The 17074-nt window shown below is 41.9% G+C and overlaps 1 protein-coding gene across 1 annotated transcript in view; it reads right to left on the bottom strand.

Annotated features, from left to right (window-relative positions):
* Positions 1 to 5767: 5767 nt before the first annotated feature.
* The window catches only part of GRK7 (G protein-coupled receptor kinase 7), a 45110-nt gene continuing 33803 nt past the window's right edge, over positions 5768 to 17074 (bottom strand). Inside the window, exons 4-5 of the mRNA XM_081861584.1 lie at positions 16563 to 16834; positions 5768 to 7280 (exon numbers count right to left, since the gene is read on the bottom strand). Coding sequence (XP_081717710.1) covers positions 6959 to 7280; positions 16563 to 16834 — 594 coding nt within the window. The 3' untranslated portion in view covers positions 5768 to 6958. The remainder of the gene's footprint in view (positions 7281 to 16562; positions 16835 to 17074) is intronic.

Genomic DNA, 17074 nt, shown 5'->3' with positions numbered 1-17074 from the left:
GTGTACCTGCTAGGGGGTGTGTGGAATGTTTATAAGAGCCATAGGTCGGGGGGAGGGCTGATGCTCAGTGGCGGAGCACAAGGTTTGCATGCAAAAGGTTTACAGGTTCAGTCTTTAGCATTTCCAGGTAGAACTGGAAATGACTCCTCTCTGAAACCCCAGAAACCCACTGAGACAATACTGGGCTTAATAGATCAGTGCTCTGATTCAGTACAAACAGCTTCCTAGAGTTGCTTGTTGTCCTTAGGCTGCAATCCTATGCACACTTTCCTGGAAGTAAGCTCCACTGAATGCCAGTGGAACTAACTTCTGAGTATATATGTGCAGAGGTTTCCTCTGCAAGTAATTTGTTTCTTGTTTTTTGTTATGTTTTGGGTGAACGTATCAGACGACACAGTGATTCTTCAAACAGCTCTTGTTTATTCACAGGCCAGAACAGAACTGAACTGAAGGGTTCAGCCAGCCTGCTTATATAGAGCTCCACTAGAACGCAACAGTAACCATTTTCTGTAACTATCCAATCACTGAACTTCACTTTCAATCCCTTATTTGCATATGTGGACCTGAGTGAAAACTATCTACAGTATCCCCCTGCTGGCCCAGGGTGAGAACTTCAGTACATAACATTCTCCATTGCCAGCATCTTGATGATCCAATGCTCTCCTCTATCCAACCAATTCAAAGTGTTGGTGCTGACCTTTAAACCCCTAAATGGCCTCAGTCCTGTATACCTGAAGGAGCGTCTCAACCCCCATCGTTCAGCCCAGACACTGAGATCCAGCGCCAAGGGCCTTCTGGTTGTTCCCTCATTGCAAGAAGTGAGGTTACAGGGAACCAGACAGAGGGCCTTCTTGGTAGTGGCGCCCGCCCTGTGGAACGCCCTCCCATCAGATGTCAAGGAAATAAGCAGCTATCTTATTTTTAAAAGACATCTGAAGGCAGCCCTGTTTAGGGAAGTTTTTAATATTTAATGCTATATTGTTTTTAACACTCGATTGGGAGCCGCCCAGAGTGGCTGGGGAAACTCAGCCAGATGGACGGGGTATAAATAATAAATTATTATTATAATATTATTATTATTATCCTAGCCACCCACCTTCTACAATTAGTCACCTCTCAGGTGTTCAAATTCTCCCTTCCCATTTTGTGGTGTTGTTGTTATCATAGAATCACAGGACGTTACAGTTGGAAGGGACCCTGAGGGTCATCTAGTCCAAGGCAGGAATTTCAAGTCAAGAACCACTTCTGCTGTAAAAAAAAAAATCTAATGAAGGAGAGTCCACCACTTCCTTTGGGAGTCTGTTCCACTGTCAAACAGCTCTGACTGTTCTTCCTGATGCTGAGTTGAAATCTCCTTTCTTGTAACTTGAATCCATTGGTCTGAGTCCTACCCTCCAGAGCGGGAGAAAAATAGCTTGTTCCATCTTCCGTGTGACAGCCGGTAGCCATTGATAGCCCTCTCGTCCATGAATTTGTCTAATCCTCTTTTTATACCACCCAAGATGGTGGTCATCACTGCCTCCTGTGGGAGAGGGTTCCACAGTTTCACTCTGCATTGTGTGAAGAAGGACTTTCCATCATCGGTCTTCTTCTTGTTGTTGTTTATTACCCGTACCAGGGCAGGTGACAATTTAAAATTCAGTATTTTTAAAAAGTGTTTATTACAGCCACAGGAACAGTCTGTGGTGTAGCCATTATGTGCATTTAGAGGATAATGTGACTGATGTTAAAAATTTAAAAGCCATGAGAGTTCCCACTTTTAAAGGAATCAGCATTTACCAAAGCAATTTAGTGCTGGACTACTGAGCACACAAGCTGTGTAACTAAAACAAAAAACAAAAGAAGAAGAAGAAAACAGAAATAAGAGCAACAAGAGAAAACTCCTGTATTGCTTAACATTATTGCTTAAGCTGGTTTAACTAGGCTTACCACACACATGGTGTGTGTCAGTTCAAGAGCTGGCAAGTAAGGACTCCAACCGTTGATTTCGCTCATTCCAGGGAATCCAAGTCAGGTGACACATCTAGTACATCCATCTAGTGTGTTTTTACACAGCTCCAGGGGGGGGGGGGCAGGGGGACAATGGAACCATCCATTTCAGTCATTGCTGTTTTAAACAACTAGCCTACTATTGTTAACTGGGTTACAAGTTATGACAAGTAACCAGAGTCATCCCTCTGGTATTCTTTGCAAAAACATCAATTCATTGCAATAGCCTTAATCCAGCCTGCGGTGTGTGAGCAAAATATACACCGGGCAGAACTTGACATTGTGTTCACAGTGTCAAGAAATTAGGTCACAGAGGTTAAAATATAGGAGTTTTATGAGGAAGAGGAAGAACGAGGGTGTGATGAATGTAAAACATTTTGTTCTTGGCATAACATATAAAGCACAAACAATGCATCATTACGTGAGGTGCTAAAATAATCTTCGTTTCTTTTACTGCAGCATTAGGGGTAGTTCACTGAATCAGAAAATATAATCTACAAAAGAAGGATCATTCTAGGCAGGTTGAGTAAACACAGCAGAATAAAGTCCCTAAGTACAATGGTTGATACCCAACTAAGGCATAGTCAGCATAAGTTCAGTGAGTTCAATGGGTTTACTCTGAATATGACTTACATAGGCTGTGGCCTATGTTTCTCAAACCAGTGGGAAAGGGAGGAAAGAGGAAACATGGAACATCAATGATTTTTCACATCCTGTTGGTAACAGCATGCCTTATTTGTAATTGGCCTATAAACAGCAAAGGAGCAAGGTTTCTCCAAACCAGTTGCAACCTTATTGGGGCTTGCCTCCTGGAAAGTTGGATAGGGATCTCTTGCTATTAAAGGCAGCAGTTTTCAAGCTGGAAATGAAGCATTACATAGAAAAGAAATGTGCAAACCAGAGGGAGAAGGACCAAGTGTCTAAGCTGGCCAGAGGGCAAACTCCACATGTACTGGCTGGGAAAGGTTTCACTGAGAGACCAGAGGCCATTGGTGACTGGGAGTGGCCGCCGAGACCATATAACACCAGTCCCGAAAGACCTACATTGGCTCCCAGTATGTTTCCGAGCACAATTCAAAGTGCTGGTGCTGACCTTTAAAGCCCTGAACAGCCTCGGTCCTGTATACCTGAAGGGGCGTCTCCACCCCCATCATTCAGCCTGGACACTGAGGTCCAGCTCCGAGGGCCTTCTGGCGGTTTCCTCATTGCGAGATGTGAGGTTACCAGGAAGCTGGCAGAGGGCCTTCTCGATAGTGGCACCCGCCCTGTGTCATCATATGTCAAGGAAATAAACAACTATCTGAGTTTTAGAAGACATCTGAAGGCAGCCCTGTTTAGGGAAGTTTTTAATGTTTGATGTTTTATCGTGCTTTTAATATTCTGTTGGGAGCCGCCCAGAGTGACTGGGGTATAAATAATAATTGTTGTTGTTGTTGCAATGAGAGGAGCAACAAGGAACACTATTAGGGTGTAATGTTCTGCACCCCCTCCGCTGAAGGCTTTAGGTGCAAATATGTGTAAAAGAAACCATGTTTCTTAAAGACATGACAGTCTTTGCCACATCCTGATTCCCAACGGAAACACAATCCCGGAACGCCCTGGAATCTTGCTAGATTCGGGGTGATGCACAACCTTTGTTAACACTGCTGTTTCATCACTTGACAAATCCATAAAGTATCATCAGAGTGTTTCCTTCGAAGCTGGTGGCTTCCCCCACCCCAACCCCAGGTCTTGTATAGTTGTTGTTGGCCTTAAAAATAAACACCAAGACATTCCTCCACCCAGGAGTCAGTTTTTTAACATTTGGCAAGACTGCTGCCTTAGTTTACCTCATTGTAGCCATGTTATTTTGCTACAGAGCAGCCTTCCCCAATCTGGTGCCTTCCCGCAGCTGAAGAGTTTTAAATTAACTCCTGTTTTGATACCTGTAGGAATTCTTTACTGTCAGTTGATGCTTTAGATGTAAAGAGAGGGCACCAGTTTCACAAACATTGAGAGGGGAATATTTCAAGGAATAATTCCCATTTACTTCTCATAGTCTCTCACCTTTCGTCATTTGTGAAAATTAATTGTGAAACAAGAAAATTAAGCAATTTTATTTTATTTCATGAAAGGAATAATGGTGGGCTAATGTGAATTAATTATAACCTCTGTTATAATTCAGAGTGTCACTACGGATATGCAAATCCCTGTCATTTTGTTATCCAACAAACTAAAAATTGAAGTAGTTCAAAAGTATTACAGGGGAAATTGTTTCACTGGAATTTTTTGTAATGGCACTGTTCTGATGCGAGAAAGAAACTTTAAATGAAGACAATATTCGTTAATTTATGTTGTCCAGTTTAGTTCATCAGAATCTACTAACAAGAAGACCGCATTAGAAAAAAAGAACATTGGTTTAATTCTAATTTGAATGTTCATCTTCTTCCAGCGGATATTTGCTTATGCCTGTATGCTGGAAAGAGAGTTGTTTAGAAAATTTAATTTACTTGAGTCCTGCTGGTTTGACATGAATCTGCATACTGTCTAACTCAAACATCTAATTGTCAGTCCATAATAAAAAAATTGTGGATTACCACAAAAGCTGCTTGCTTTAAAGTGCACTGGTAAGATGAGCTTGTTTTCTTAGATGCAGCTACTCATAAACATCCTCAGCTGGGATTTCATCACCACAATAATCCCCAAAGAGTGATTTCATTTGTTCACTAACTTTGATGCAGCACGGGAGACTCAGGACTTTCAGCTCCATTCTTATATATAAATAACTCTTTCTGTATGCATTAAATAAGAAGCTTAACCAATAATTTCAGTTCACCAGAATTAGTTTAGAATCCTGATCTTAAATCTGATTTCCTACAACAGCAACTAACGTTTCGGACGTACTGTCTGCTTCTCCAGGAACACAGTCAAATGATGCATTTTTGCTGTTCAGTCCATCCACAAACCTTCTAACCTGCAAGGATTTCCAGTAACTGGGTGGGTTCTCTAGCTGCTTTCCACATTTCACCAAACTCCACTTTCAGCTCTGGGCTCCGCTGTATCTTCTAAGTTAGTTGTTTTTTGTTTTTTTGTTTTTTTTAAATCAGATCTGGAACCTGAATCCCTTTTCTAAGTCCTGACAATTCTGCAAAAAACACACAGGGACGGGACATCCTGTTTTTCTGCTTGATGTGAAATGGCCAGTGCTACCCTGCCACTGCCTCCGCCAGGGAAGGAGCGCCAGCACTGGTGCTGATTTCCAGCAAGATCTTGCTGAAATCTCATGTGTTCCGTGGAATCTCATGAGATTTCAGCGAGATCTTGCGAGATCTTGTTGGAAATTCCACCACTTGAGGCAACAGCTTCACCCTGCCTCATGGGAGATGGTTCTGAGATTAATTTAAGATTACCACTGAACTGAAAGTAGAACATTGCAGTATACAGGGCAAAACACAGAATTTGTCATATCTTAATAAGCAGGTCTCTTGTGGTTTTAACTTAGCCCTGAATTCTGGTTCTGTACCCTTGTAATTCTAGCAGCCACAAATGGGAGGATGTCTGAAATAAGTCTAAGTCTGGGCTAATTTTTTTATTTTTTTTAATGTTTTCCCTTTAGTTAAAGGAATGCACAGAAACAAAAGATCTTTTTGGCTCAGGCTTCTGCCTGTTTTCCTCAAGTCACTTCATCTGAAGTAGGGCTTTTTCTCACTTTCAAGTATCAGTATTACTGAGGATAAGATGTGCAGATTGCAAAACAAAAAAAGCTAAAATATCAGGGAATAAACAGAGGAGACACAGCTCTTTGTAAATTAACTCAGTTTTATACAAAACTTTGGATCACAACAATATCTAATTAAAGTTTTACTGGATGAAATTCAGAATGCGATCAGAATTGGAGTCACACCGCTGGATGGATGGCAGCCACATAGATAAACTGATTGGGAGGCAGGCTTAGGTTCAAGATTGTAAATGGCGTAATTAAAAAAATTATATTTATCAGTGAGTAATGTGGTGCCATCTGTTTTGAGATTTTCTCCAATCACAAACCTCCCCAAGTGTTCAATTGCATGCTCACTTTTAAGTTTATACAGTTTGACAGGGCCACAGAAATAATTTCATCTGAGAATTTAGGGTGGGACATAACTTGCATAAATGAACTTCTGCTGTTGAAGAACCCCCAATAACTAGACATTTTTATCTAAGATTTGCCTGCCTAAATTAACCAGCTTCAGAACACCCTGACACACAAAAAAGAAATGTCAAAATGAGAGATTTACAAAGATTTGTAAAAGAACCAGATGTAGTACACATTTAAGCTAGACACATTATGTACATTAGTTTCCAACATTAAAAGCACTTGTAAAAACAATTAACCATTTCTTTTAACCCCAATGCTTGCTGAATAAACATTCCTATTGCATTTATATTATTCTCTCTTTAAAGACCAGTTACATACTGGTGTGATTCATTTTGTAGTTTAATTTAAACTACAGCTTTCATCAGAGTGAAAAGATACTATCAGGAAATCTGATAGGAAGTTGCAATCAGTAGCAAAAATATGTTGACTATTGTTTTAATACTTAATAAATGGAGAAGCATAGCCTATATACATTTTTATTGAGTTTCCTACTTAACTGCAATCAGTTTAGACCCACTGTGTCACTCCAGTGATAAGTCTTTTTCATAAAGAACATGGATGTATCACTGCTGAAACCTAACAAAGCAGAAGCAGTCTCAAGGGAGGAAAATATATATCCAAATGATTTTGTGTATTTTATCCAGAAATCACCATGAGTTGTTAAGCCATCATGCTATTTTAAAATAATCCTCATTCTTCATTGAAAATTTCCAATAAAATACCAAAATGGAAGAGAACAGTTTATTCGGCTTGCCTTTATGACGACAATGAGTTCTTGCTACACACCTTAGAGTCTTTGAAATAATGGAAGGTTCAATGGTGCATTCCCACCTTACATTTCTGGTGCAATATTTATAACAACAAACAAACTCCAGATTTCGAGTCAGCAACTAATCTGTGGGGATTGTTCAGGTCTTCAAACAGTCCTGTTTCAATGACTTCTTCTTGCCAAGGTATTGGGATAGCACCTGTTGCAAATTTCTTGAAGAATTTCTTGTCTTTGTCATCGAACTCTATCCCCCGCACTTCAGAGAAGTCGGCAATGTCTGCAACATCTTTGGCATAGACAACGCTGGGATCTGGCACAAATGGGGGATCTATAAGGCCTGCCTCCAGCCTGTGGAAGTTTATTGATTTGAAGAAAGCATGCTTCCTGGGATCATCATCATTACTCCTGCAATAAGACAAGAGAATTTCAAGGTTAAACTCAAACATGCACAGATCTTAGGCATATTCAACTGCAAAATCAGAGAGAAGTGATAAAAAATAAATTAGTTTGATGTATTCTTAACTCAAGGTACAAAAGGCTTTTCTACTTCACGGACCAAGTTTTAATCAGGCTGAAAAGCAAATTTGAAGAATATCTACTTGGAAGTAGGTCCCTGCAAACCATCTTGTTTTGGAAACGTAAGCATCAACATCAGTCTTAACACTAGACTTTTGATATGCTGCACTATTTAAACTAGACATAAAATTCATCTAATATTAATAAAGATTCTGGTAAGCAGCCCTAGGAACATGTTCATGTATTATAGAGATTTTAACCTAATTCTTCAGACACTTTCATGTGTGGCTTACAATAATAAAGGAATCAGGAGGCAATTTAAAATGTGTTAAATATGCAGGCGCCCTAAAAGCATCAGAATCAAAAAGCAGCTCTAATGCAAACTCGTTGAATACCAAATGGTGTGTATGTTTGTGCATTTAAATGGAATTCCTTCTGTCCTCTACCTTTTCTCCAAGAAGCACAGAAGGACAGTCTGCCCAGGATGCCCATGTGGTCCCTTTGAGAAGATCCCAACAGTCTTAAAGACAAAAATGCATTTGACATTGTTCGACCATTTTCTGATCACTGAAAATGTCAGGACTGTCCATCACCTGGAGAACCTAGTCAATGTCAAATGGATATTACACTATAGTGTTTAAAGCCTTCTTGTGATTAAGGAACTGCAAGGCTACAATTATTATTGCATCATAATAATACAAAGCAATAAGAATGTACAAGAAGAATATACAATTCTTATTACTCTTTTCTTCCTGAATTATTATTCGTAATTATATAATTTTGTAAACCACTTTCAGTTCCATTCCGTTTTTATGGTCAAGCAGTGTATAAATTGCATTAGAATTATTTGGGGGGGGGGAATAAACTGAGAATCACTGTCTAACACTTCCCTCATTTGTCCTTGATTATCAGAGACAGCTCCAATTTTTGAAATCTGAGCCCAGAAAACTGATGTTTCCATTTTTGCCTTTCAGGGCTGCCTCATTAAAAACTTGTCAACGTGAGTTGCTAGAGTTGTCATTCTTCAGGATCCACCTCCTTCCCAGGGTTTCTACACATTACAGTTCTGAGCGTGGAGTGGGAGCATTATGTATCTGGCATGCAAGCATATACCTGCATGCATGTTAATGCTAAGGCACCATTAGGTGCACAGCATGCCATTTTGCACACAAGAGATGCCATTCTTTTTGTTTCTAAAGCCAAAGGTAAAGGGACCCCTGACCATTTATTTATTTATAAATAAGTTCCTCCAATATTTGTAAAGATGACAGAGATTTTAGTAAGATGCAAATGTAAGGTAAAGGTAAAGGGACCCCTGACCATTAGGTCCAGTCACGGATGACTCTGGGGTTGCGGCGGTCGCTTTATTGGCCAAGTGAGCTGGCGTACAGCTTCCGGGTCATGTGGCCAGCATGACTAAGCCACTTCTGGCGAACCAGAGTAGCACACGGAAACGCCATTTACCTTCCCCCGGAGCAGTACCTATTTATTTACTTGCACTTTGACATGCTTTCGAACTGCTAGTTTGGCAGGAGCCGGGACCAAGCAACGGGAGCTCACCCTGTTGTGGGGATTCGAACCACCGACCTTCTGATTGGCAAGTCCTAGGCTCTGTGGTTTAACCCACAGCTCCACCCACGTCCCTGTGTTGTTTTTAGTCAATAGCTAATATGCTGCATTGACAATGCAGCATATAACAGAGCAGGGCTTTCAGCAATGTGTAAGTTGCAGTGGGGTCTTGGGTGGTGATTTTCAGTTAGAAAACTGGGATGCTATAAACATGCCTCCCTTTTATTCTGTGAAATGTTGGTGGCTATGCATAGAATCTCAGAGATGTGTGACCCACAGGCCAGGAAAAAAATGTGGTACCTGAAAATGACTACTGCCAGCTTAGGAGGAACACATCAGGCTCCACCCCACTCCAGCTCCTACTTGCTGCTGAGTTGAATGCCTGCAGGCTGTGGTAGGGAATAACATTTAAACAAATTCAAGAGCTATCACCCCCTGCTTACAAAGTGGCATTTTAGCACCACCTCCAGGCTGAAATACATGCATGTACAAAAGTAAACAAGAGGCCATAGGGGCCTTATAGGAGTAAAGTGTAGGAGATCCATAGATTTTCCAGGATTGGGTAGAAGAGTTTGGATTTGATATCCTACTTTATCACTACCCGAAGGAGTCTCAAAGCGGCTAACAACCTCCTGTCCCTTCCTCCCCCACAACAAACACTCTATGAGGTGAGTGGGGCTGAGAGACTTCAAAGAGGTGTGACTAGCCCAAGGTCACCCAGCAGTTGCATGTGGAGGAGTGGGGACGCGAACCTGGTTACCAAATTACGAGTCTACCACTCTTAACCACTACACCACACTGGCTCTCTCTGATGGATCTCCCTTTCCCCCTTCCAGATAAAGACTGCTTGAGAACTTGCAGGCACATTTACCTAAACAGGGCTCATTCTCTATATATCACTTGCTGTTCCATGAGATCTTTTTGTTTGTTGGCAAATAAACACAGCACAACTCCAATTTGTCCTGAACAGAAGCCATTGAATTTGATGTTATAATTTGATGTTATAATTTACCAGATTCATAAACAGACTTATTTATACGTTTATGTTTCCGAGCACAATTCAAAGTGTTGGTGCTGACCTTTAAAGCCCTAAACAGCTTCAGTCCAGTATACCTGAAGGAGCGTCTCCACCCCCATCGTTCTGCCCGGACACTGAGGTCCAGCGCCGAGGGCCTTCTGGCGGTTCCCTCACTGCGAGAAGCCAAGTTACAGGGAACCAGGCAGAGGGCCTTCTCGGTAGTGGCACCCGCCCTGTGGAACACCCTCCTACCAGATGTCAAAGGAAAAAACAACTACCAGACTTTTAGGAGACATCTGAAGGCAACCCTGTTTAGGGAAGCTTTTAATATCTGAAGGACTAATGTATTTTGGTGTTTTGTTGGAAGCCTCCCAGAGTGGCTGGGGAGGCCCAGGCATATGGGCAGGGTATATTATTATTATTATTATTATTATTATTATTATTATTATTATTATTATTATTTTCAGGAAACCTGCACACTGGCGAACAATTTAAAAGGATTCTCAAAATATTGCTGTCTCTCTCCTCTGCCCCTCTCAGTAGTTGCTTCCACAATGGCGAATGCTGTCCGCTGGGATGTGCATTAGGCCCTAAGTAACACTTGTTGCTTTACTGGACGGCACAAGTGTCGTCACTTTGAGGCCATTGTTTGAAAATTTATTGCTAATTTTAATTTTAGTTGCTTATTACATTGCTTTTATTGTTCTTTAGTTGTTGCATTGTTCTACTTCGTCATAATTTTGTATGTTACATGGCTCTGTAAATTAATTTTGAAGTGCACTATATAAACATTGCAAGGCAAATAAACTATATCTTTTTGTGGATGAGCGATTTCCTGTGCTCATAATTTATCTTTCCCATCTGGGAGACGGACTTGCCTGAAGGGTTTTGTGTTTATTTTTGTTCACACATGGCAAGGAGTACAAAATATAATTATACAAATCTCCTAGGAGATGAAATAGTTAATCTCTTCTGACCCTAGCTCTTTTGATGCTGGCTCTTGATCACAAACAACAGAACATTTTTAAATGGTCAGGTGTGCTTATTAAAGCTGCCTATGAGAAGATTTAACTTACGCAACAGGTACTTAAATAGATCACCCAAGGTCTCAATGACCTTAGAATCTTTAGCTAATCTTTACAATAAGGATGAGCTGTTCTTCAACAATATCTCCAGTATAATGGGCATAGACAGGCTTTCTGCTACCTCCAGTATACAGTGTGTAGCTTCTCTCTCCCATCCCATCTGAATATTTCAAATTACTTCACATAATATGACAACATCTATGGTCCTTTCGAACCCTGTAAGACCATTCATGGATTTCGATATATGTGTTTCCACTACTGGCACTAACAACAATGCGTAAAACAAGACTAGAGGTCTATGGCTTGAATTTGTCTTTCCTCCCTTACTTTTGTTCCAGTGCTTTTTTGTGAATTATCTTACTATATTGCTTTTGAGAGACTCAGAGTAACAAATTTATTGCTGGATGGTGAGAAGGGGACTGGGGGAGGGGGCAGGGAGTGGAATCCTCTTTGTACTCATGCAGAAAATACCATCACTAGCAAGGAATGCTAAAGCAGCATATTTCGGAATATCAACAGCAGCGTGAAAAACATCTGCACAAATAACGGTTACGAGGCGGTTCTCCGATTCCCTCAGAGGTTAATATAACATTTAGCAAGCTAGAGCAGGATCGTACAGGATCAGGAACACGGATGTGGTGTAATAAAAAAAAGGTTCCTTTGCCCTTTTGCAGACTTCATGAGTAGCTGGAAGAACATTACCACATGTAAAACATAGGGTGGGGTTGAATGACAGGTTATAAAACATAGGCAGAAATGTACAGAGTATGGAACTTATTTTCTTAAGGTAGGTTGTTCCTTTTGCTTTGGGACATCCTTGCTGGAAGGTGTGTTTGGCCTCCTGATGGCTATGCTGAACCTCCACTGACACTGAGAGCCAGAGTGGTGTAGTGGTTAAGAGCGATGGACTCGTAATCTGGTGAACCGGGTTCGCTTCCCCGCTCCTCCACATGCAGCTACTGGGTGACCTTGGGCCAGTCACGCTTCTCTGAAGTCTCTCAGCCCCACTCACCTCACAGAGTGTTTGTTGTGGGGGAGGAAGGGAAAGGAGAATGTTAGCCGCTTTGAGACTCCTTCAGGTAGTGATAAAGTGGGATATCAAATCCAAACTCTTCAAACTCTTCTACTGAATACAGCTTGCTGGAAACCGCAGGAGGGGACAGGGTTGTTTTGATCAGGTCCCGCTTGCAGGTTTCCTCACAGGCATCAAGTTGGCCACTGTTAGAACAGGTTGTTGGACTAGATGAGCCACTGGCCTGATTCAGCAGGTTCTTTCTTAGGTTTTTTGGACGTCTTTAGGTTGATAAGAAAAAAATTAAACGCTATGACACCTGCTTGTGGTCTTCCCAAGGGCTTCTGGCTAGCCACAGTAAGAACAGGATGCTGGACTGGATGGGCCCTTGGCCTGATCCAGCAGGACTCTTCTTATGTTCATAATGACAAAGACCACCTTTTCCTGCCTGTCTATATACGAGTTTGTTATTCCAGTACCCTGGCTTTGTGCTTAACTCTTATGTTTTTTATGGTCTCATTACTGTTCACGGCTGTCCTTGACATTATCTGTTGCAGTTTGTATTTATTTCATCTGATGGTCTGCGTTTTCTATTCTTAACCCTTTCTCTCCTGCTTATAGGGGTCTTTTGTCCAAAAAGTAGCACAAAAACTTATTTTACTTCACCTTGCCTCTGGGTTTCATTCAGACAGCATGGTTCATTGCTAACAGAGAATTAGTCATGAATCATAGAACTGAAAAGTTGGAAGGGGCCCCAATATTAGATTATGATAAGTCTTGCATGTTTCTTCTTTAAGCAGTTTTTTTTTTTAAGATAAAATATATTTATATAACGCTGCAACAACTGGATGGCACCACTTTGGTTGTCCCTGGACAAGGGACCTATGGTTAGGTTGACAATTTGGCTGAAGTGACTTAAGTATTTAGAATGTGTGTTTGTATATATCCTGACGTCTACTGTATGCAGCCTCAAAATAACAAAAACTTGAAAGCTTGCTTTCTCTTTAAGTGACAGAACTGGAGCGAGGGAAGTTGCCTCACACTTTTTACATCTTGAATTGTGTCACACAGAACTAGAAATAGTTGAATTTACTCATACTGTGAAGGGAAGAATCACATCCTCTGGACACATTAGAATTCCCCACTGAAACAGTACAGGGTGATCCAAACGAGACTATACCTCAGTGCACAAGGTTGTACGCTTTGGCCTTCTGACAAAAGGAAATGATGCAATGAGTTCAAGAGTTCCATGAGTTCAAGAAGCCATGTACCCGTTGCTCCAAGACCTTTGGAAAAATCAAATCACTTAAAAAACCCATGCAACCCCCTCCCACTTCTAGCTGTATATTCCTATGTGATATTCTGCAGGGTGTGCTGCAGGATTCTGCCTGCACTCTTAAACTCTCCTGCAGAAACAACATAGGAATACATATTATTTGTAATATATGTTTGCCCTTGAGCAAATAACCAGTTTTAGGCTCGCTGAAAATCCTGACTGCTGGCTAGAACAACACATAGATCAGGGGTTGTAAATGTAGCACAAGGAACAAATAAGAACAAGGATTTGGGGAGGGTGAAGCATTTACCACAGCCAGCAGAACAGGATGTGGTGTGTTCATGGTTGTGAAGTGTGTGTTGTGCCCATGCTCAGGGGCGTCTTACCCATAGAGGCTAGTGGCGCAGGGCACCAGGGTGCCAGGTTCTGGAAGGCGCCAGGGAAGAGGCGGAGGCTGAACGCAGTGCCTCCCAGCATCAGCTCACTGCCCTTGCCCACCTCCGCCAGGCCGTGCCAAAGCAGCGCTGCACCCAGAGCCTCCGTCTGCCATGGCCACCGTGGCAGGAAGTGGCCAGCTCAGCCGGGAGGCGCCACATCCAGCCTCCACCTCTTCCCCGCTGGAGGAGCCGTCCTCCAGCCACTGCCTGCCTGCTCCAGCCCTGCCAGCAGTGCCATCCTCCGTAAAAAACCCTGGGAAATGGGGGGGGGGGCGCTGGAGGGAGCTTTGCACCACGGTGCTGGATATGCTTAAGACGGCCCTGCCCATGCTAGTCTTTCCAGGTTGCCAATGTGTCCATAGGCCCCAAACAATATGAAGATCTGATGTAGATCCACATTAATTAACCTTTATGCCACTGAAGTTTTCAACTCTAAACTCTTTTCCTTCCTTCAAATCTTCCTCGAAACCCACCTTTCTGTGTGGCGTTTGGTTTACCCCCTTATTCCCAACTATAACCAAGGTTTAAGTACGTATGAATTTGGCCAAATTCTTCCTTCCATTCTCTTAGCTATCCCACTTTCACTCTCTCTCTCCCTGACAGATTGGAAGCATGTGCTGCTAACGCAACTCTGAAAAGTGGCACATACACAAATGGCACATTGGAATACTTTTGTTTCTCAAGGCACATTATAGGGGTGAATTAAGGATTGTGCATCATAATTTACAGAGAGGAGCCTATCAGCCCAAGCACAATCCTTGCTGTTGCGCCCTTAGCTGGGGAATCACTTGGAGAGGAAGTGCTATTGTGTTTTTAAACGTGTCACTGTGTTATGGTTTGCTTTGATGTATTGTTCTAAATGTTGTTAGCTACTTTTCTGTTATTTCTTTTGCACATCTATGGAAATATGAACCTTTCTCCAAAAAGGGATGGTGTTATAGGTTTTGGGGGGACCTCCCCCCCAACATTAATAAATGGTAGGATTTTGCTTAAGATAAAAAGGTAAAGGACCTCTGGACTGTTAAGTCCAGTCAAATTCGACTATGGGGTGCAGCGCTCATCTGGCTTTCAGGCTGAGGGAGCCGGCGTTTGTCCACAGACATCTTTTCGAGTCATGTGGCCAGCAGGATTAAACAGCTTCTGGCACAAGGGGACACTGTGACAGAGCGCATGGAAATGCCATTTACCTTCCCGCCGCAGCAGTACCTATTTATGTACTTGCACTGGTGTGCTTTTGAACTGCTAGATGGGCAGAAGCTGGGACAAAGCAACGGGAGCTCACCCCATTGCGGGGATTTGATCTGCCAACCTTCTTATTGACAAGCCCAAGAGGCTCAGTGGGGGACCCCCTCCCAAACCCTAAACATTAATAAATGGCAGGATTTTGATTATTTGGGATATGAAAGGGAAATACTAGCTGCAGAGGGATTTCTGGGCTAACCTATTCAAGAATACCTGGCCCAGCTAAGGTCATTAAGAAACAAATACAGGGCCATTGGGGGGCATTTGCAATGCAAGAGAACTCCCCTGCCATGAGGTGTGAACAGAAGCAGGAGATTTGGAAGGTTGCCAAGGTAACTGGGTGTGATGTCACAGGAAGAGTTTGGCACCTGAAAAAAAGGGCAGAGCAATCTTGGTTGGTTGGTTGAAGGCAGGCTGGGAGGGATGCCTTGAACCCCAGTGCTGCCCTGCTGTGGGGAACAAGACCCTCTTGAGATGACCATGCTGTAGGAACTAGACTTCCACCATCTAAATCCAGGTGTAGATATGTGAACAAATCGTATTTCTTAAACGCACGACAGCCTCTGCCACATCTTCAATTCTACAAAGGAGCACAAACACTGGTTGAGGGCCAAGCCCCCTGGAATCCTGTGCATGGCTCAGCACAGACTGGGGTGGCCTGTAATAATATTATTACATGTAATAATATTATTGATGGGGGTAGATTAAGGATTGTGCGCTGTAGTTTACATAGGATGCATTTTACAACCAAAGTACAGCTCTTATTGTTGTGTCATTACTTGACATCACCTGCGCACAAGGGAACAAAGGAAAAAGACAGAATCAAGAAACTGTATTTCAGTGCACTGGCCACGAATTGGAAGTTCATTAAAAGAGCAAAGCAGCTCTAAGAATGCATTCCGTCCTACGCCTTCGGAGGAAAATAATTATGGAAAGTATTTTTTTCTCCCTGTTCTTTAAAAGTCACCTGGCCACACCCACACCATAGATTTAAAGCACATTTAGCAGACATGGCTTCCCACAAAGAATTCTCGGTACCATAGTTTACTCCTCACAGAGCCATAATTCCCAGCACCCTTAATAAATTACAGTTGCTGGCATTCTACGTGTGCCTTAAATGTGCTTGAAATGTAATGTGACCACAACCATCAGAGAAGAACTTCAGACTTGAGATAATATCCCTGCCCAGTTAAAGTTAAAGTGTTTTCCTTTCAGTCCACTTACGGTTACTAAATTCCAGGTGTTATTGAACTCCAATAGAATAGCCACCCTTGAGTTAAATGAAACATTTAAAGCATTTTGATACATGAAGTCAGTTTTCCCGTGTCTGCTCTGCTGTAAGAGAACACAAAACTTACATAGGGTAAAACGTACATCCAATTTATGATAGCTCCGTTTTGCTTTCTGGCCAACATTAACAATGAGACACATTTGGACAGTCTTAGAAAACTCTATAGAACCTATGAACCTAAAATGAATTGATGACATTACTCCTTAACTTCTTTTTTCAGTCAAGGTAAATAGAATCCTACCTGGTTCCCAAACGATCTGCTGGTTTCTTTGCCAAGAACGCTTTACAGATATCTTTTGTTGGCTCATCAAAGTTAGCGTGCTCAAACTTCACCTCATCTTCTATGGTTCTTCTTTTAACTTCACTTTTATCAACTTTCTCTTTGAAATCCTTGAATGGCGTTCGACCAGCAACCATCTCATAAATACTACATCCCATAGCAAACCAGTCCACTGAGTAGGTGTAATTCTCTTCATTTAGGATTTCAGGAGCCATGTATCCATTAGTTCCAGCCTGTGACAATAAAAAGACCGCTTTAGTAATCCTAAAAAAAGCAATGTCTCTGAGTGGGGGAAAGATTCTTTTGATTAATCATGTACAATTGCATTTTCAGCTGCAATTACTAGTAATGAAAACAATCATCTCTTGATACAGATGTCTATCATAGTTACAGCCAAATTATTTGCATACCATGTTTTCCACAAATGCATCTGTGCTGAAAGCAATTCACATAAAGAAGTCTAAATACAGGAA

The sequence above is a fragment of the Podarcis erhardii genome (assembly GCF_964252035.2).
Source record: "Podarcis erhardii genome assembly, chromosome: 5".
NCBI lineage: Eukaryota > Metazoa > Chordata > Lepidosauria > Squamata > Lacertidae > Podarcis > Podarcis erhardii.
The sequence above is the reverse complement of the archived record's forward strand: the minus strand, read 5'-3'. Positions and strand labels throughout refer to the sequence as shown.